This window comes from Scyliorhinus torazame, chromosome 11, assembly GCF_047496885.1.
Source record: "Scyliorhinus torazame isolate Kashiwa2021f chromosome 11, sScyTor2.1, whole genome shotgun sequence".
NCBI lineage: Eukaryota > Metazoa > Chordata > Chondrichthyes > Carcharhiniformes > Scyliorhinidae > Scyliorhinus > Scyliorhinus torazame.
Window position 1 is genome coordinate 229819813 of NC_092717.1, and position 22118 is coordinate 229841930.

General features: G+C 46.0%; 1 protein-coding gene across 5 annotated transcripts in view; it reads right to left on the reverse strand.

Annotated features, from left to right (window-relative positions):
* LOC140385838 (protein spire homolog 1-like) overlaps positions 1–22118 on the reverse strand; it is a 310369-nt gene that overhangs the window by 90985 nt on the left and 197266 nt on the right. For all 5 annotated transcript variants that reach the window (XM_072468412.1, XM_072468413.1, XM_072468414.1 and 2 more), the window contains exons 7-8: positions 12645–12731; positions 9602–9731 (exon numbers count right to left, since the gene is read on the reverse strand). In XM_072468412.1, coding sequence (XP_072324513.1) covers positions 9602–9731; positions 12645–12731 — 217 coding nt within the window. The remainder of the gene's footprint in view (positions 1–9601; positions 9732–12644; positions 12732–22118) is intronic.

A 22118-nucleotide genomic window follows, 5' to 3' on the forward strand; every position in this document is an offset into this window, starting at 1 on the left:
CCTGTGTCCATCTGGGACACTTTCAACAAGACGCTGAAAAAAATATTGTTCCGAAGGTGACATTGAACACAAAATGTTGGGGGAATAATGGCACAGGTGCTAACTTTTGGAGGTGCTAGAGGTGATTTTTGGAAATGACTGTGGCCTCAACCCCTACCCCTTTGTGCCCTCCTCCCAGGAGCTCAAAAAAGCCACCCTAGGATCCCAGATCCTTCCTTGACCAAAAGCCCTGACGTGTTTGCAAGTCTGGCATCCACGGATTTTCTCCTCAGGACTGTGAATAGCCCCAGGTTTGGCCACTGCTGATTTCTGGCGCTCCTGGGATTACTCAACTGCGGGCGAATCGGATTGGTTGGCAGCTCTTGAGGTTGGGACTTTCTTTCCTCGAGAGACGGGAGCCCTACTCTCAGCTCTTTCAGCCCGGCATCTTGTCTGCTGTGGGTAAGCCTTTCTTCAAAAAAATCAGTTGGCTCAAGACCAACTTTGTTAAGACACCCAATTACTGAAGACAGCAATAACGAAGCACAGACTTGTGTTTTAATTGCACTTACTTAAATAAAACTGAACCGGGGCTTAATTTGTCACAAGGTTCAGAATCCCTTCTTCCACTTTAACTTCGCTGTACATTTATAACGGTAAGACCAATCTCCATTTAAAGCCTTGGCCAGGATTTTCCAGGCCGGACCTCAGCCTGGTCTGTCAAATTCATTGTCTCGCCCGCGATGATTCCCACCCGTGGGTGGGATTGGAAAATCCTGGCCCCGGCACACTGGGAACGAACAGAGGATGTTTTCAGCTGGGAGCTATATTTTAAATGAGCCAACATATCTCAAATGTGGGAACAAAACCGGGATTTTTGAACAATTTGTGGGAAACTACGAGGACACTGGGACATTTAACGAAAAACTGGGACTGTTCTGGCAGAAACAGGATGCCAGGTAACAGAAAACAGGAAACGTGAGGTGCCCACCAGCAACCATCACCCTTGGGGACACAAAGTCATTGCCAACCTGATAGGGAAACAGATACATGCAACTTAGAAACAGGCAAACAGACAGGCAGACACACAGAGGCATGGGCTCAGATACAGGGCAGACACACAAGAGGCACGGGCTCAGGGACAGGGAGAAAATCAGAAGCACAGGCTCAGGGACAGGTAGACACACAGAAGCACAGGCACAGGGACAGGCAGAAACATAGATGCACAGGCTCAGGGACAGGCAGACACACAGGGTCAGAGACAGGCAGACACAGAGGCAGAGGGACAAGCAGACCATAGGCTCAGAGACAGGCAGCCACACAGAGGCACAGGCTCGGGGACAGGCAGACACACAGGCTCAGAGACAGGCACAGGCTCAGGGACAGGCCGATACACAGAGGCATGGGCTTAGAGACAAGCAGACACAAAGACATAGGCAGACTGTCAGAGACACAAACATAGTGATAATTAGACACACAGAAACATAGACATAGAGGTAGACAGACAAGTCAAAACACAGACATAGAGAAAGGCAGACAGAGACAAACATGAACATACAAATACATGAGCAAGTCCCAGGCTCATGTTAAAAAGGAACGTGTTAAAAAATCACTTTTTGTTTGGTCTCAATGACAGTATTAAGACAAAAAGACAAATTATTATTGATATTTTTATATTAAAATAGAATATATTTATTCTATAATAAATTGATTCTATTAATTCTATTAACAAGACATTTTAATGTATATAAATGAATAGGGAAAAACACATCAGCTGAAATTAACAGAGGAAGAGATTAGGGGTCTTCAAAAAGGACCCTAGGCTCTGATGGTAAATTTTCATTGTGTCAGACAGTTAGACAGAGACCATCGGCGGGATTCTCCCCTCCCCAGCGGGGTGGGGGATTCCAGCATATTGGAGTAGCGGGAACCACTCTGGCGTCGGGCCGACCCAAAGGTGCGGAATTCTCTGCACCTTTACGGGCCAAGCCCTCACCTTGAGGGGCTAGGCCCGCACTGGAGTGGTTTCCACTCCGCCAGCTGGCGGGAAAGGCCTTTGGCGCCACGCCGAAAGGTCTTCGCCGGGCGATGCATGCGCGGGAGCGTCAGCGGCTGCTCACGGCATCCCCGCGCATGCGCAGGGGAGGGGGTCTCTTCCGCCTCTGCCATAGTGAAGACCATGGCAAAGGCAGAAGAAAAAGAGTGCCCCCACGGCACAGGCCCGCCCGTGGATCGGTGGGCCCCGATCGGGGCCAGATCGCTCCGCGCCCCCTTCCAGGACCCGGAGCCTGCCCGCGCCGCCTTGTCCCGCCGTTCAAAAGGAGGTTTAATCCACGCCGGTGGGCGAGGGTTGACAGCGGCGGGACTTCGGCCCATCGCGGGCCGGAGAAACGCCGGGGATGGGCCCACCGACCGGCGCGATTCCTGCCGACCGGCGCGGCGCGATTCCCGTCCCCGCCGAATCTCTGGTGGCGGAGAATTCGGGACACGGCAGGGGCGGGATTCACGCCAGACCCCGGCGATTCTCCGACCCGGTGGGGGGGGGGTCGGAGAATCACGCCCAATGTTCGCCACAATATTTCAGATACAAAACTGAGAGATGACTGGGCTGTTCTACAGCTCTTCTGGTTTTTGTTTTAGGTACCTGTTGAAATATGGATGTCGAGCCATGTCAGGACTATCACAGGAGAATTTAAACATCAAGCTAGACGGGCGTGTAAGAGACAAAGCAATAGCTGGAGAGATGGCAGAGTTACGTGAAGTTTGGTGGGAGATGGTTCACATGGAATATAAACACTGGCATGGACCAACCCAGCTGGGTTGGCCTGTTTCCAATCTGCAAATTCAATGTTGTTTCAAACGGAGGGCATATCAGGTGGGATTTGTTACGGCCTGTAGCTACCCCATCCGAGCACCCATTTCCTTCTCTGTGCGCTGACAGTCTGTATGCACAATAACATAAGTCAGTAGTCAGCCATCTGCCCCTCAATCCTGCTCTGCCATTCGATATGATCACTGCCGCTCAACGACCTGAAGTACACTTTGTCACCCAGCCCCCAGATTCCTGGATTCCCTTTGTATCCAAAAGTCTATCAATCTTGAACATACTAAACGACTGAGCATCCATAGCTTTCGACTAGAGAATTCTAAATAAACACAACCTTCTGTGTGAAGAAGTTACTTATCAACTCAGTCCTAAGCAGCTGAAACCTTATCCCGACACTATGGCCCCTAGTTCTAGACTCTCCAGCCGAGGGAAACATCCTCCCAGCATCTACTCTGTTGAGCCCAAGAATTTAAACCCTTCATTGAGATCACCTCTTAATCTTCAAAATGCTGGAGGATTCAGGCACATTCTACTCACCCGCTCAACAAAAACATAAAAGAGAATAACTTGCCCTGACTGGTCCAGCCCTTAATAATAATAATACTAATAATAATAATAATTGTTTATTGTCACAATGAAGTTACTGTGAAAAGTCCCTAGTCGTCACATTCCGGCGTCTGTTCGGGGAGGCCGGTACGGGAATTGAACCCGCGCTGCTGGTCTTGTTCTGCATTACAAGCCAGCTGTTTAGCCCACTGTGCTAAACGAGCCCCTTGCTAAACCAGCTCCTTGGCCCAACAGATCAGATAGAGTGTGCAGTGTAATGGGCATGCCCCATGGGAGCCGACTAACCAATTGTAAAGTGTAATGGTAGAGTGTGCAGTGTAATGGGCACTCCCCATGGGAGTTGAGTAACCAATGGTAAAGGACCAAACAAAAAACAACCCTGCAACTTTCAACCTGGAATCTTGCCGTGACATCAATGTAAAATATAAAGGGCACCGAGGGGGAACAATTCATGCAGTGTGTTCCGGAAAATGTTTTCAACCAATTAGTGACAAACCAAAAGAGAGGAGCTACAATTCTCGACCCAGTCTTGGGGAACGAAGAAGGGCAAGGAAGTGACGTGACAGTTGGCGACAAGCTCGGGAATAGTGATCACAATTCAGTTAGATTCAGAAGGTAGCATGGTGGTTAGCACTGTTGCTTCACAGCGCCAAGGTCCCAGGTTCGATTCCCGGCTTGGGTCACTGACTGTGCGGAGTCTGCACGTTCCCCCGTGTCTGCGTGGGTTTCCTCCGGGCGCTCCGGTTTCCTCCCACAAATCCCAAAAGGCGTGCTGTTAGGTGAATTGGAAATTCTGCATTCTCCCTCCGTGTACCCGAACAGGCGCCGGAATGTGGGGACTAGGAGATTTTGAAATGAAATGAAATGAAAATCGCTTGTCACAAGTAGGCTTCAAATGAAGTTACTGTGAAAAGCCCCTAGTCGCCTTCACAGTAACTTCATTGCTGTGTTAATGTAAACCTACTTGTGACACTAATGAAGATTATTATCATTAGCATGGAAAAGGGCAGGGATAAACAAAGAACAAAGAACAAAGAACAAAGAAATGTACAGCACAGGAACAGGCCCTTCGGCCCTCCAAGCCCGTGCCGACCATACTGCCCGACTAAACTACAATCTTCTACACTTCCTGGGTCCGTATCCTTCTATTCCCATCCTATTCATATATTTGTCAAGATGCCCCTTAAATGTCCCTATCGTCCCTGCCTCCACTACCTCCTCCGGTAGTGAGTTCCAGGCACCCACTACCCTCTGCGTAAAAAGGGGGTAGTATAAAGCAGGAGTATAAGTTTTGAACTGAGGGAAGGCACATTTTGCAGGAATGAGAAGGGACTTGGCTGAGGTGGATAGAACACCGCTCGAGGATAAATCAGTGGAAAACCAGTGGGAAGCACTAAAAAGTGAGATCCTAAATCTACAAAGGAGACATGTGACCTCCAAAAATAAGAGTGGTACTGCCAAATCTAGACTTCTCTGGTTGCCTAGAGGAATGCAGGGGAACATCAAACAGAAAAAGTAAGAGTATGATAGGCACAAAGATCTAAGTACTGCAGGCAACCTGGGCGAGTATAGGAAGTACAACGACAAAGTAAAAAAGGAAATCAAAGAGAGGGCATGTAAAGTTAAAGAAAACCCAAAGATGTTTTACAAATATAATAATGGTAAAAGGTTAGTTAAGGAAAAAATGGGACCTTTCAGAGATGAAGACGGGAACTTATGTGTAGATGCAGAGGCTGTGAGAAGGGTTTTAAATGAATATTTTGGCTCCATGTTTACAAAGAAAAGGATGTTGCAGATATAGTAGTCCAGGAATAACACTGAGATATTGGATGGAATAATCATAAAGAGAGAGGATGTACTCGAAGGGTTGGAATCCTTGAAAGTTGATAAGTTGCCAGGGCCAGATGGATTGTTTCCGAGGATACTGAAGGAGGGCAGGGAGGAGATAGCAGATGCTCTGAGGATGATTTTCCCAATTCACTAGATACAGGGGAGGTACCAAAGGACTGGTGAAATGCAAATCTAGTTCCATTATTTAAAAAGGGATAGAAGGAAATGCCAAACAATTATAGGCCAGTTCGTCTTGCCTTGGTGATGGGAAAATTAGTAGAATCAATCCTGAGAGATAGGATTAACTGTCACATAGAAAGGCATGGACTAGTCAGGGATAGTCAGCATGGATTTGTTGAAGGAAGGTCTTGCCTTACAAATTTGATTGAATTCTTTGAGGAAATTACAAGAAAGGTTAATGAAGGCAGTGCAGTGGATGCGGTGTACATGGATTTTAGCAAGTTGTTTGAAAAGGTCCCATATGGCAGATTGGTCAAGAAAGTAAAAGCCCATGGGATACAGGGCAATGTGGTAAACTGGATAAAAAGTTGGCTTAGTAACAGGAAACAAAGAGTAATGGTCGATGGCTGCCCTTGCAAATAGAAAGTTGTTTCAAGTGGCGTTCCACAGGGCTCTGTGTTGCTATCCTTACTGTTTGTGTTATATATTAATGATTTGGACGGGAATGTGAGGAGCACGATTGGGAGATTTGCAGACGACACAAAGTTTGGCCCAGTGATAAACAATGTAGAGGATAGCTACAATCTCTAAAACAATATAGATGGGTTGGTGGAGTGGGCGATAAAGTGACAGATAGAATTTAACACAGAAGTGTGAGGTCATACATTTAGGGAGGTCAAACAATTATGGGGAGTACACAATAAATGGGAATATACTAAGCGGGGTAGATGAAGTGAGAGATCTTGGCGTGCAAGTACACAGGTCCCTAAAGGCAGCGGTTCAAGTAGATAAGGTTGTAAAGAAAGCATATGGAATGCTTCCCTTCACTGATCGAGGAATAGAATATAAAAGGAAGCATATAACGTTGGAATTGTACAAAACACTGGTGAGGCCATAACTGGAGTAATGTGTGCAATTCTGGTCGCCACATTACAGGCAGGACGTTATTGCTCTGGAGAGAATGCAGAGGAGGTTTACAAGAATGTTGCCAGTGCGAAAGAAGTGTAGCTACGAGGAGAGATTGGATAGGTTGGGATTATTTCCCTTGGAATGAAGGAGGCTGAGGGGTGACTTGATTGAAATGCACAAAGTTATGAGGGAAGAGATAGAATAGACAGGATAAAATAGTTTCCCTTGATGGAGAATTCTAGAACCAGGGGACATAGATTTCAGATAATAGGTAGAAGGTATAGAGGGGACATGATGTGGTAGTATGTATTAGGGGTCATGTGGGACTGGAAGCCCTAATGTCATTGGCTGACAGATCCCGGGTCCTGGTTGGCCGTTGACCTCTAGCTCCGCCCTGAAGGCGGAGTATAAGAAGCCGGAGTCCTCCCCCGCAGGCCAGTCTACTATCGAGCTGCGGGGGAACAGACACGCTTAATAAAGCCTCATCGACTTCACTCTATTCGTCTCTCGGAGTCTTTGTGCGCTACACATGAGGAAGAAGTTTTTTTTACACAGAGGGTTGTGGGAGTCTGGAATTCTCTGCCCGAGTGGGTGGTGGAGGCAGAGACCCTAAACTCTGTTAAAAGTACCTGGATCTGCAGCTTAAATGCTGTTAGCTACAGGGCTGTGGACCAGGTGCAGGAAGGTGGGATTAGAAAGAGCACCCTGGTGTCCTCGGGCTGGCATGGCAAGATGGGCTGAATGGCTTCCTTCTGTGCTATAACAGTAGCACAAATGGCTAGCACTGTGGCTTCACAGCGCCAGGGTCCCAGGTTCGATTCCGTGCTGGGACACTGTCTCTGCAGAGTCTGCACATTCTCCCCGTGTCTGTGTGGGTTTCCTCCGGGTGCTCCGGTTTCCTCCCACAATCCAAAGACATGCAGGTTAGGTGGATTGGCCATGCTAAATTGCCCTTACTGTCCAAAAAGGTTAGGAGGCGTTATTGGGTTACGGGGATAGGGTGCAAGTGAGGGCTTAAGTAGGTCGGTGCAGACTCGATGGGCTGAATGGCCTCCTTCTGCACTGTATGTTCTATGTTCTAACCTTTCTATGGTTAATATTCCAAAACACTTATTGCAACCTTTCCCAGTTAGACTCCCTTTACCATACGCAACCATTTTCTCATCGAAAGCCTCGTCTGGAGCTTGTTAAATTCCTACCTTTGAGTTCTACAAATGCAGTTGAGTTAAATGAGCTGCTGACAGCATTCAATTTCCCATCCTGCCAGGTACTTTAAAAAAAATGCGAATCACATCCCTTCCATGATTCCCCTCACCAACGAGAACATGTTCCGTTGCAATTCAAAATCCCCAGTTCTTTTTTCTGAATTCTATCCAGTGCATCCATCTCACTGTGAAGGCTGACCCAAACTACACAATGCTAGAAAAATGGGCAAGTTACATCAAGTTAAAATAACTTGCTACAGCTTCCAATCAAATGTTCTCGAGTTGAATCCCTGTGGGCATATAAAAGAGGGGCTTTCAAAGCCCAGGGAAATGACAACATATGCAAGTTTTAATTCTAATTAATTAGTATTTAGCCGTTGACCCTAAAAATGCCACCACAACAAACTCAACACTTTGCCGAGGATTTTCTATTTCGTAATCATGTACAGACTGGGGCTCAAGGAATACATAGACATAGAATTTACAGTGCAGCAAGAGGCCATTCGGCCCATTGAGTCTGCACCGGCCGTTGGAAAGATCACCCTACCTAAGCCCACACCTCCACCCCTATACCCGTAACCCAGTAACCCCATCTAACCTTTTTGGACACTAAGGGCAATTTAGCATGGCCAATCCACATAACCTGCACATTTTTGGACTGTGGGAGGAAACCGGAGCACCCGGAGGAAACCCACGCAGACACAGGGAGAACTTGCAGTCTCCGCACAGACAGTGAACCAAGCCGGGAATCGAACTTGGGATCCTGGAGCTGTGAAGCAATTGTGCAAACCACTGTGCTACCATGCTGCCCTACCATTGGTGAATGAATGGCCTTTAATCCTCTGAAAGGCGAATCTTATAACTGCACTTGTAATGTTCACTCTTTCTATTCCAAAAGGCTCCGAGAGATGAATTACTATCAAGCACACACGTTCACACTAATACACACCTGAAAGACGAGACTAAACCACAAACAGGGAGTATTTTACACATGTTAACTTGGCTCAGCTGGTAGCATTCTCAATTGTGTTCCCAATGGTTGTTGGCTGTACTCTAAGCGAGCACTTCAATGCAGGAGTGTGGGAGGAATGCATGCTTGAAGGCACCATCTGTTGGATAAGACATGAAAGCGGAACCCTATCTGCCGATCCAGGTGAATGTTAAAGATCCTCTGCCACAATTCGAAGAACCAAGGGGTGTTCTCCAGAGGCTCGTATTCCTCCTCGAACTATCCGGAAGCTTGGGGGCAGCTTGGGAATATCTCCAGCTTCCCCTCAAAGTTGCACACCATCCCGATTTGGCCACTATTTGCTCTTCTTTCACCGTCAAAACGTTAGCATGGATTACCCAACAGCATCACCACATTAATTGCACTGGTTCAAAAGGGTGGATCACCATCTCAAGGACAATTAGGGATGGGCAATAAATGCTGCCCTAGCCAGCGATGCCCGCATTTCACAAGTGAACGAAACAGTAAAAAAAACTTCTGCCGGAAACAGATTGACTGGCCATTCATTTCTTTGCTGTTTGTGGGCAGACTGCCCGTTGTTGTTGCCAACATAATAACATTGGATGCTTGTCAAAACTAATTCATTGGTGGCGACATTTGGAACATTCTGAGGATGTGAGAAGATGCTCTTGAAGTACAAGCCGCTTCTACTTCATTGTTCCCTCCAAGTTTCCATGGATACAGCTCACTATCATATGGTCCTGAGAGCTAGGAACTTGCATGGGGAGCAGCCATCTTTAATAACACTGCTCTGGATTGGACACTAGGAGGAGAGCTATCTTCTCTTCTAACTGCATGCAACAATTATTGTATCATCTTTTAGAACATTACATGCATCTCTAAAGAGGAGGCCCACTTTTCAAACTTTATCTGCCGTCCACAACCATTTTCAGCTTCTTACGATCTTGGATTCTTTTTCTTTTTTAAACTCTCATTGATTAAAAATTATCGAAATAATTTTGGGGCTCCCACACTCACTTGTAAACGTAAATATATGTGGTCACTTGGTGCATTTGTATCTTTGCTACTTCTTAGCAAATTAATAATATACGCCAATGTTTTTACAAAATGGCAATTTTAACGTCGCAGCCTCACCATATTTGCTGCGTCTAATCTCATCAGGTGATACCGGCCGTAGTTTTCGCTCAGACTTAATTTCTTCTAATATTCTTTCGTGAAGACTTCGAGGGCGGGCTGGATGTGGCTTGAGTTTCCTTGCAGATGCCTGTGCCCCAGAGAAAATAACAACAGTTAAAGATCTGACCAGGGTAAGTGCAAAGTGTAAGATTTACAAGGCTGATACCAAAGATGAGAGATTATAGCTATCCAGAAATTTTGAACTGGCTGGGGCTATTTTGTTTAGACAAGAGCAGACTTGGAGTTGACCAAGAATCATAAAATCCCTACAGTGCAGGAGGCGGTCATTCAGCCCATCGAGTCTACACCGACCCACTGAAGGAGCACCCTCCCCAAGCCCACTCCCCTGCAAACCCGTAATCCCCACCTCAGTTTTGGGCACTAAGGGTGAATTTATTATATCGAATCCACCTAACCTGCTCATCTTTGGACTGTGGGAGGAAACCGGAGCACGCAGAGGAAACCCACGTAGACATGGGAGAGCGTGCAGACTCCGCACAGCCACACAAGGCTGGAATTGAACCCGGGTCTCTGGCACTGTGAGGCAGCAGTGCTAGCCACTGTGCCACCGTACCGCCCTTAAATACCTAATAGCGATCTTTTAAAATTATAAAATGGTTTGATAGGGTAGATGTGGAGAGAATGGCAGAATCCTACCAGACCCACAGAAAGAGTTTGGAGGTGAAACCAGAGGCTGAATTTGACCTCGGGTGTCAGGTTGGCTCTTCGACATGTTAGTATCTCTGAGCAATACTGCTGGAGTTGGGCTCAATGTGGCAGCGGCTATTCACCCAGCAACATAGAGACAAGTAAGGGATAATTGGGGGAAAGTTGCTAACATTACTGGGATCTTCCCAGTGTCTGATCAGTGCCCACTGAGTCAGGTGGTAGAAGGGTCATTGCGGCCTTCTGTTAATGGCCCTATGAATGTGCCACTAAAGTGCAACCGCTGCAGCCTTATCCAGGAGCTAACTTATGGGCGGGGGGTTCTCCTTGAAACTGGATGACTCTATGAGCTGTGGGTCTTCCAAAGTTTTCAACTATCAATCAGGTTTCCAAGGGCATTTTTCCACCTGCCTCACCAGCACCCACCTCTGCTAGTGGGGCTGGTGTCCATCCAGTGCTGCAGGCCCTCCAATTAGGCCCACCATCCTTAATTGGACAGCCAAAGCAGCAGTAGCCTGTTACATAGTCATCTCCTGGAAGTTTCCAATTGTCAGTGCACCCCTGACCTTTATAGGGTTGGAAACAGAAATGGTCCCAATGTCTGAAATTTTTCCAAAGGCTATGAGGTGGTTCCACTTGTGGGAGAATCCAAAACTGAGTAATATATCCAATCAGGAAATAAGGAAGTTTTTTTTAAGTCAGAGAGTGAATAGAATGTGGAACTTGCTGCCAATGTGTAAGTACCTGTGGCAAGCACCTTAGATACTTTCAAAAGGAACCTAGATGAGTACATAAGAGAAAAAGGGGGTAGAAAGATGAGACAAGATAGGAGGAAACTTTGAGGATATAAACCTATTGGGCTGAAGGTTTGTTTCTGTGCGATACTTCTAATTCTATGCAACAATGATATTGTCAAGATCCTCATAGAAACTATTAAAAAGGGATGAATTTCCCAGGGACTGAGGGCAAGAACCAAATGTTAAGATAGCACATTTTAAGGCTTTAACTTAAACAAACAAACTAAAATCAACATAAATCGAACATTACTTAACAGGATGAATGTAAGAAAAGGTTCTTCCACGCTAAATAAATTATGCAAACAAAATAGGTATTTAAAAACCCTTTAACTGTGATCCGTGCTACCAGCAGATATGTAGCATTACAGGAATAGTCCCACAATAACTCTTGGCTCTTCAGCAGGATCACTTTTCTGTGCCAAGGCAGATTGAAACTTCCAGTGTCCTTCGACAATTGTTCCACTGCTGTTCGAGTTTGCTGGATCTGATTTTCACCAGCAAGACAACACTTTGATGACTCTTTGGGCTGGATTCTTCCATCCGCGGCAAGATCGCCATGTAAAGGTCCATTGACATCGGACGGGAATTTCCGCCCGGGGGGGGTCGAGGCCGGAGAATCCTGCCTTGTATTTCTTAGCCCCATCTGATCTTTTTCCCTTCGTTTTGAACAGAAACTGAACCATGTATCCTGCTTGGTTGTTAACAGAAAGTAGTTCCTCCCTGCTCTCCATAGCAGTAGCTCCTTTGTTTCTCTGTGCCTCAAACAGTAGCTGTTCCTTTTCTGTGAGACATTGTAAAAGTTGTTAATACTGTTGCCCCCATCTCAATGGGTTTCTCTTTGAGTTTCCCTCCCCATAGCAACCCAACCATACTGGCATGTCTCCAGGAATTATCTGCTGCGGTTGAGTGAAAGGTTTACTTCAAAACATACTAGTCTTGTAAAGTTCATTCTCTATGGCAACATGCCATGAAGTATAACTGTTGTTGTGTAGGAAATGCAGCAGCCAAATTACATAGAGCAAACTCCAACAATCTGATAATAACCAAATAATCTGTCTTTGTGGTGTCAGCTGAGGGGTAAATATTCGTCAGGACAGTGGGGATAACCCCTATCCTCGTCACCAAACACAGAGGGCAGACAAGGCCATGGTTTAATGCATCATCTGAAAAATGGCATCTTCAAATATGTAGCACTCCCTCAGTACTGCACTGGACATCAGCCTTAATTTTGTGCTTAATGTTGTTACACTTGGATTCACTTTAAATACACTACTTGGGGAATCAGTAGCTTAATAAATGGAAATGGGTTTGACAAGCACAAACTCCCTTGCTGCTAACTCCTGTGCACAAATGAAACCTCTTCAATGCCTTAACATTTAAAATTCCAGCCGAAAAGATCATGTAATTTACAGAAAGCTCGTGCAACTTTCTGGTCTTACGATTCACGCTCATGGTTTATATTGTGGCCCAGGCTTATCAGACTGCTTTGCAAGTCAACTGTTGCTGTCCTGCATTCTAACAAGATCTGCAACACTCACAGGGTTTAATGGAGGCCTTGAGCGAATAAAATCCAGGATAATTTCATGGGCACTCTTCTTCAGTTTGGGAGGCATGTTTCCATTAACCTGCAGCAGAGGAATGAGAATTAGTCACAGAAATCGTACCACCTTTTCAAACAGATCACTACTACACCAAGGAGCTGTAAAGTAGCACCTAGTTAGGATATTCTCCAGATATACAGAAATCATGCCATGAAATCCCAATGGATTTGTCTGACAGGCAGATCGAAACAAATGCTAGAGGATGCAAATCTCTTCACCAGGACTGCAAATTGAAAACAAAATCTATAATATCTGTTATGAGGTAGTATTTCATGCCTCGTCAAGACACTTCAGACTTTGTTAGCAACAAAATGTATTGATTGATCTATGTTTAGGGGTTTCAGCCCTCGGCTGCCTTGCTGCTCTAGTCGTTATATTCTTATTAAATAGCTTCCCAAGAAAGGCGAGGGGGAGGGGGTTCATTTGGTGGGACCCCTGTGTGCATCAGGGCAACACCACCCAAGATGGTAACCCCACTTAGTCCCCCCTGTCCAGTCTCTCTGACCTGAAGCCCACCTCCCTCCCCCACCTCACTGCAGTTTCCCAACCCTGCCTGCCCAAAATGTATGTCTGTTTCTGTTCCATCTCTTCTCGGTAAGTGCCTGTAGTTCCAGAGGTGGCCACTACTCTTCTCTGGCACTGCTGGGGCTACAGAGCCGACAGCCAATCAGATTGGCCAGCAGCTCTTTAGGGCAGGACATCCTGAGGGTGGAAGTCCCATTCTCACTCTGTAAAAGCCACTCCCGCCTTCCACAGTGTATTATCTTCACCCCCACCATTAAACCCACCCAGTGTAGTGAATAGCCGTACACAGTTGATGCTTAAAAAAATCAAAAATGTAAGCCCACATTATTCAACATGATAATGTATTATCACACACATTCAGCACAAACATATATGGTTTCCAATTTCTGAAAAAGTACAGATGGGATCATCCTTTAGAAGCTTAATAACATGCTTCCCAATTTTCATTGTTTGCAATATTTAATCCTCTCTCAGGTAACAATAACAACAACTTGTATTTAAATGGTGGCTTCAACACAAGTCCCTGGGCACTTCACAGAAGCATTCGATACTGAACCACATAAGGAGATATTAGGACACGTAACCATGAGCTTGTTCAGAGAAGTAGGTTACAAGGAGCATTTTCAGAACTGCATGTTTATTCAGCATTATTTACTTAGTCTCCAGATGTCAACAAATAATCGGCTAGAATATATGAATGCGTCTTTTCATTACCCTCAAGTTTTTAAAATCAGGAGAAACATCATACTCGCCTGGGCCTTAAGAGTTAAAATCTATTTTCCGTTTAAAAGTATCAAAATCAACGCGATGAGGAAAACACGTTGTAACGTTGCTAGGCATGATGGGAAAAAGAGGCTAACAGACTTGTGTGTGAAGCAGAATGACTTTTGTGGGAACCGACAGAACAACTTGCAACTGGACATTTCACTGATAACACTTTGTTTTCAAACACGAAAACAAGGCTCCGGATTGTTTATATGGATGATCTATAAACCAAGAACTAAAACTGTATAAAACACAGGACATTTTAAGATCTCAGCAGCGATAAACCTGGGATCAACATTCGCGAAACAAGTTCCTGAATTTGGAAACTCACATCTCAATACCCTCCAGAGTGAGCCTAGCTAAGTTCTCTCTCTCAGGTAGTATTCTGAGTTCAAGTTGTGAGTCTTGAAATTTATGTGACTGTTTAAATAAAAGTTGTATTAAGTCAAGTTGTTGTGAGGACTGATTTGTGTTTCGTTAGTTGCTGCCAGCAGAGGGCAGCAACAAACGCAAATGCGCCTGTCAAGTATGACGTACATACACTTTTTAAAAAAAAAATGTAAAGTACCCAATTCTTTTTTTTCTAATTAAAAGGCAATTTAGCGTGGCCAATCTACCTACCCAGCAAGTCTTTGGCTTATGGGGGTGAGACCCACGCAGACACAGGGAGAATATGCAAACTCCACATGGACAGAGACCCGGAATCAAACCCAGGTCCTTGGCGCCATGAAGCAGCAGTGCTAACCACTTAATAATACCGAACCTTGAACTGCAGATTATGCCAGAGGTTTTATTTGTACTTGTGCCTTGCTTTATTTTGTAAAACAAGTTTACATCTCAAACATTTAAGTATAAAACAGACTACAATAAACATTTTTGAAGAGAAAAGTAAAAGGGCAATTTTAAAAAAAGTATGCATTCATGGGATGTGGGTGCCACTAGGAAGGTCAGCATTTGCGGCCCATTCTCAATGGGCCTTGGGAAGATGACGATGAACAACCTTCTTGAGTGTAACTGAGTGGCTTACTGGGGCATTTAAGGGACAATTGAGAGTCAACCACATTGCTAGGGTCTGGAGTCCCATTCAAGCCAAACCGGGTAAAGATTGGATTTTACAACAATCCAGTCGCTCACTGGGCACCGTTGACAATTCCAACTTTTTATTCCTGATTTATTCATTTTAACTTCCCCAACTGTGGTGGATGGGTTTCGAACTCCTGCCTTTGGGTGTTTTTTTAAAAATTTATAGTACCAAATTATTTTTTTTCCAATTAAGGGGCAATTTAACATGGCCAATCCACCTAACCTGCACATCTTTGAGTTGTGGGGGTGAAACCCCCGCAGTCACGGGGAGAATGTGCAAACTCCACACGGGCAGTGACCCAGGGCCAGGATTCGAACCCTCGTCCTCAGCGCTGTAGTCCCAGTGCTAACCACTGCGGCACGTGCCGCCCTGTCTTTGGGTGGTTAATCAAGGTCTCTGGATTACTAGTAACCACTATGCTACCATATCCCCTTGAAACGGGTATAAAGGGTAATGGGTAAATAGGACTTGGTCAAAGTTAGGCTATGGACAGCAGAAGCACAATTAAGTAGCAGTCCCTCTTCTCAAAGAGGAGCAGCAGCAGATTCTACTGTTGGTGGTTCTTTTGAAGCACCCTAAATGTGGCCGGAATTTAATGTACATGAAGGGGTCTTGCCCGCTGTCTGGAGATCCAGCGGGAACCCGATATTGTCTCCATTGGGGAACACGGACTCGTATTAAGTGCCCATCAGGCATTTATGTGGCCAGTGTCAGGTCATCCCCTGGATTAAAGGCCCAAGGGCTGAAATCCCAAACCCTGAGAACTGCCAGCCAGAGGCTCTCCATCGCCTGGATCGGTGGTAATGGTAGAATGGGGGATATGCCGGGTCATGAGGTTACAGATTGTGGCCAAGTACAATTCTGCTGCTGCTGATGGCCCACAGTCTTGAGGTGCTAGATCTGTTCTGAATTTATCCCATTTAATACGATGGAGGATATCCTCAGTGTGAAGACGGGGACTTTGTCTCCACAAGGTCGTGCAGTGCTCACTCCTACCGATACTGTCATGGACTAATGCCAGCCAGACAGATAATGATGAATAATTTTTCCCTCTTTTTGGTTTCCTCACTACAACTTAAAACCCAGCCAGCTCTGTTTGTAGTGTTACCGAGTCACTCAGAGTACATGAAGTCACATGTAGAAATCGATAATGTCATCATTAGACTTTCAATTTAATGTTGCTGTGCCTGGAATGGTAAAACCTAAAGTTAGATTCATGCTGGACAAAGGTGTTTGTATGTGTGGGGGTTGGTTGTCATCAATTGTGTTTTTATTGTGCCTAGAGAGGGCTACGGTGAGAAGAATAAATAAAAGGCATAATCATTTGGGTGTTGCTTTGTAACTGGAGGTCCTTGTAAGGTAAAAAACTTTTCCGTTTTACTTCAGCTGATTTGAGTGTAGTTGGAGACAGGAACTTGAGAGAGTGAACATCTTTCATTCTTCCAGAAGAAATACTGGACAGGACAGGAGTTGCAAAGAGGCAGGTTTCCTAAAGTATAAATTACAGTCCAGATAACCAGGGAATTGGGACAGAAAGAGTGTTTAGGAAGTCTGCAGTTAAGTGAACAGAGACCAAGGTATTGTTCACCACTCCCCCCAGCCCTGGCAGAAGCCCCCCACGGCCAGCGGCACGAATGTTGGTGAAATATGGCGGTGCTGGACACTGTCTGAGCGCCTTCTCTCTCTCTCCACAGCTACCACGCCAGGTGCATGATTTTTGAGAGCACACGTGGACCGCGCCCTCGGGTACTCGACCGATCGGAGGCAGAGCATTGCGGGTGGGCCCACTAATGAGATGCGAACGCGGTTGCAACTACAGGCGCCGTGCGTCGCAATGGCGCTGTTTTCGAGGAGGCGGAACATTGTGATTCGGTGACAAACCAGTGCCTGCTGCGACTTCAGCGTTGGGAGCAATTCTCCGCCTGATCGCATGCCCCGATTTCGGCGTCGGCCAACGGAGAATCCCGCCCACGGTCTTTTGAGCCAGGCCAGGGCTCCATCCTGGGGTCTTCCCATCCAGTTATAACACCAACTGGGATCATAACCACAGTAACTGGAATTATTATTTGACTCAATTCATTTCCTTTTGGTCGAGCAGCTCATTTAAAACTCTTCAGGGGCCATACACTTTAATTAATACTCAACTTATTAACTTTTGAGTGGTTCTTTTAGAATTCACATTGCACCATTGATGTAATTTGCCTTTCATTCCTCTTAGCAATATCCAGTCTATTCATTAATGTCTCAGTTAAGTTCTGAGTGTGTCAGGCTATGTATGCCAAGTGACTTCACCGAAGTTCATAAAACTTATTAGACACAGTTATAGGTATGTGTTGTATGGAACAACTGATTCCTCCATTGGCCCTTGCATGGAACAGCAGGTTGACATCCCCCTCTCATGTAGTGAAGCAACTTCAATATGAACAGGGAGCTGCACAGCCCAAATGACCTTTTTTCACGGCTAACATCCGCCGTTCCAGCAATTTCTGGCTCATTATGTTCCTTCTTTGCATCATCGAATCATACAGCATAGCAGGAGGGCATTTGGCCTTTAATCCGTGTGCTAACACTTTGAAAGGGCTTTCCGATCAGTGCCACTCACTCCTACGGTCCTGCACATTTTTCTACTTCAAGCATTAAACATTTCGAAAAATGCCATTGTCTTTTCTTCCACCAGCCTGTCAGACAATGCTTCCCAGACGATAATAACTCACTGAGTAAAAAACATTCTTCTCATCTTCCCCCTGGCTTTTTTGAGAATTGTCTTCAGTCTGTGTACTCTGGTTACGGGCCTTCTGTTTCTTTTAAATAATTATTTATTGAGATTTTACATTTTTTTGAAAAAAATAATGAAACTGAAAATCACTTATTGTCACAAGTAGGCTTCAAATGAAGTTACTGTGAAAAGCCCCTAGTCGCCACATTCTGGCACCTGTTCGGGGAGGCTGGTACGGGAATCAAACCGTGCTGCTGGCCTGCCATGGTCTGTTTTAAAAGCCAGCGATTTAGCCCAGTGTGCTAAACCGGCCCCTAATGCGGCAAAATTACGAAATAATACAGCACCCGAAACAAGCAAGGGCAAAAAAATAAGCAGATACGGCTTAACCCGCACAAGGACAGTGTGGAACCGGCGAACGGCATCACAATTGGCTTAATATCATCATTCAAAGATCCGGCACAACCTTCTTCTCCTGGACTCCATGGCCACCTGCACCCATGTAGGAGCAAGGATCTGATTTGACATACCCTCCCTCGCAAAAACGGAAGAAGATGCATGAAATCCCAGATCTAGGAGGAGATCCAGGGAATTTGCATAACTCAACGAAACCCTAAACCCTGGCCCAAGACAAACCACAATTCTAACGAGCGGAGAGGAAGGGAAGACTGGCAATAGTAACAGCATGTCCAGGAAGGGAAGACTGGCAATAGTAACAGCATGTCCAGGAAGGGAAGAATGGCAATAGTAATAGCATGACCAGGAAGGGAAGAATGGCAATAGTAACAGCATGTCCAGGAAGGGAAGAATGGCAATAGTAACAGCATGTCCAGGAAGGGAAGAATGGCAATAGTAACAGCATGTCCAGGAAGGGAAGAATGGCAATAGTAACAGCGTGTCCAGGAAGGGAAGAATGGCAATAGTAACAGCATGTGCAGGAAGGGAAGAATGGCAATAGTAACAGCATGTCCAGGAAGGGAAGACTGGCAATAGTAACAGCGTGTCCAGGAAGGGAAGACTGGCAATAGTAACAGCATGTCCAGGAAGGGAAGAATGGCAATAGTAATAGCATGTCCAGGAAGGGAAGACTGGCAATAGTAACAGCGTGTCCAGGAAGGGAAGACTGGCAATAGTAACAGCATGACCAGGAATGGAAGACTGGCAATAGTAACAGCATGTCCAGGAAGGGAAGACTGACAATAGTAACAGCGTGTCCAGGAAGGGAAAAATGGCATTAGTAACAGCATGTCCAGGAAGGAAAAATGGCAATAGTAACAGCGTGTCCAGGAAGGGAAGAATGGCAATAGTAACAGCGTGTCCAGGAAGGGAAGACTGGCAGTAGTAACAGCATGACCAGGAAGGGAAGACTGGCAATAGTAACAGCATGTCCAGGAAGGGAAGACTGGCAATAGTAACAGCATGTCCAGGAAGGGAAGACTGGCAATAGTAACAGCGTGTCCAGGAAGGGAAGACTGGCAATAGTAACAGCAAGTCCAGGAATGGAAGAATGGCAATAGTAACAGCATGTCCAGGAAGGGAAGACTGGCAATAGTAATAGCGTGTCCAGGAAGGGAAGACTGGCAATAGTAACAGCAAGTCCAGGAATGGAAGACTGGCAATAGTAACAGCATGTCCAGGAAGGGAAGACTGGCAATAGTAACAGCATGTCCAGGGAGGGAAGACTGGCAATAGTAACAGTGTGTCCAGGAAGGGAAGACTGGCAATAGTAACAGCATGTCCAGGAAGGGAAGACTGGCAATAGTAACAGCAAGTCCAGGAATGGAAGAATGGCAATAGTAACAGCATGTCCAGGAAGGGAAGACTGGCAATAGTAATAGCGTGTCCAGGAAGGGAAGACTGGCAATAGTAACAGCAAGTCCAGGAATGGAAGAATGGCAATAGTAACAGCATGTCCAGGAAGGGAAGACTGGCAATAGTAACAGCATGTCCAGGAAGGGAAGAATGGCAATAGTAACAGCGTGTCCAGGAAGGGAAGACTGGCAATAGTAACAGCAAGTCCAGGAATGGAAGAATGGCAATAGTAACAGCATGTCCAGGAAGGGAAGACTGGCAATAGTAACAGCGTGTCCAGGGAGGGAAGACTGGCAATAGTAACAGCGTGTCCAGGAAGGGAAGACTGGCAATAGTAACAGCGTGTCCAGGAAGGGAAGACTGGCAATAGTAACAGCAAGTCCAGGAAGGGAAGACTGGCAATAGTAACAGCGTGTCCAGGAAGTGAAGACTGGCAATAGTAACAGCATGTCCAGGAAGGGAAGAATGGCAATAGTAACAGCGTGTCCAGGAAGGGAAGACTGGCAATAGTAACAGCATGTCCAGGAAGGGAAGACTGGCAATAGTAACAGCAAGTCCAGGAATGGAAGACTGGCAATAGTAACAGCATGTCCAGGAAGGGAAGACTGGCAATAGTAACAGCGTGTCCAGGAAGGGAAGAATGGCAATAGTAACAGCATGTCCAGGAAGGGAAGACTGGCAATAGTAACAGCGTGTCCAGGAAGGGAAGACTGGCAATAGTAACAGCGTGTCCAGGAAGGGAAGACTGGCAATAGTAACAGCGTGTCCAGGAAGGGAAGACTGGCAATAGTAACAGCATGTCCAGGAAGGGAAGAATGGCAATAGTAACAGCATGTCCAGGAAGGGAAGACTGGCAATAGTAACAGCGTGTCCAGGAAGGGAAGACTGGCAATAGTAACAGCGTGTCCAGGAAGGGAAGACTGGCAATAGTAACAGCAAGTCCAGGAAGGGAAGACTGGCAATAGTAACAGCGTGTCCAGGAAGTGAAGACTGGCAATAGTAACAGCATGTCCAGGAAGGGAAGAATGGCAATAGTAACAGCGTGTCCAGGAAGGGAAGACTGGCAATAGTAACAGCATGTCCAGGAAGGGAAGACTGGCAATAGTAACAGCAAGTCCAGGAATGGAAGACTGGCAATAGTAACAGCATGTCCAGGAAGGGAAGACTGGCAATAGTAACAGCGTGTCCAGGAAGGGAAGACTGGCAATAGTAACAGCGTGACCAGGAATGGAAGACTGGCAATAGTAACAGCAAGTCCAGGAATGGAAGACTGGCAATAGTAACAGCGTGTCCAGGAAGGGAAGACTGGCAATAGTAACAGCGTGTCCAGGAAGGGAAGACTGGCAATAGTAACAGCGTGACCAGGAATGGAAGACTGGCAATAGTAACAGCGTGTCCAGGAAGGGAAGACTGGCAATAGTAACAGCATGTCCAGGAAGGGAAGACTGGCAATAGTAACAGCGTGTCCAGGGAGGGAAGACTGGCAATAGTAACAGCAAGTCCAGGAAGGGAAGACTGGCAATAGTAACAGCATGTCCAGGAAGGGAAGACTGGCAATAGTAACAGCATGTCCAGGAAGGGAAGACTGGCAATAGTAACAGTGTGTCCAGGAAGGGAAGAATGGCAATAGTAATAGCATGTCCAGGAAGGGAAGACTGGCAATAGTAACAGCATGTCCAGGAAGGGAAGACTGGCAATAGTAACAGCAAGTCCAGGAAGGGAAGACTGGCAATAGTAACAGCATGTCCAGGAAGGGAAGACTGGCAATAGTAACAGTGTGTCCAGGAAGGGAAGAATGGCAATAGTAATAGCATGTCCAGGAAGGGAAGACTGGCAATAGTAACAGTGTGTCCAGGAAGGGAAGACTGGCAATAGTAACAGCATGTCCAGGAAGGGAAGACTGGCAATAGTAACAGCATGTCCAGGAAGGGTAGACTGGCAATAGTAACAGCGTGTCCAGGAAGGGAAGACTGGCAATAGTAACAGCATGTCCAGGAAGGGAAGACTGGCAATAGTAACAGCGTGTCCAGGAAGGGAAGACTGGCAATAGTAACAGCGTGTCCAGGAAGGGAAGACTTGCAATAGCAACAGCGTGTCCAGGAAGGGAAGACTGGCAATAGTAACAGCATGTCCAGGAAGGGAAGAATGGCAATAGTAACAGCGTGTCCAGGAAGGGAAGAATGGCAATAGTAACAGCATGTGCAGGAAGGGAAGAATGGCAATAGTAACAGCATGTCCAGGAAGGGAAGACTGGCAATAGTAACAGCGTGTCCAGGAAGGGAAGACTGGCAATAGTAACAGCATGTCCAGGAAGGGAAGAATGGCAATAGTAATAGCATGTCCAGGAAGGGAAGACTGGCAATAGTAACAGCGTGTCCAGGAAGGGAAGACTGGCAATAGTAACAGCATGACCAGGAATGGAAGACTGGCAATAGTAACAGCATGTCCAGGAAGGGAAGACTGACAATAGTAACAGCGTGTCCAGGAAGGGAAAAATGGCATTAGTAAC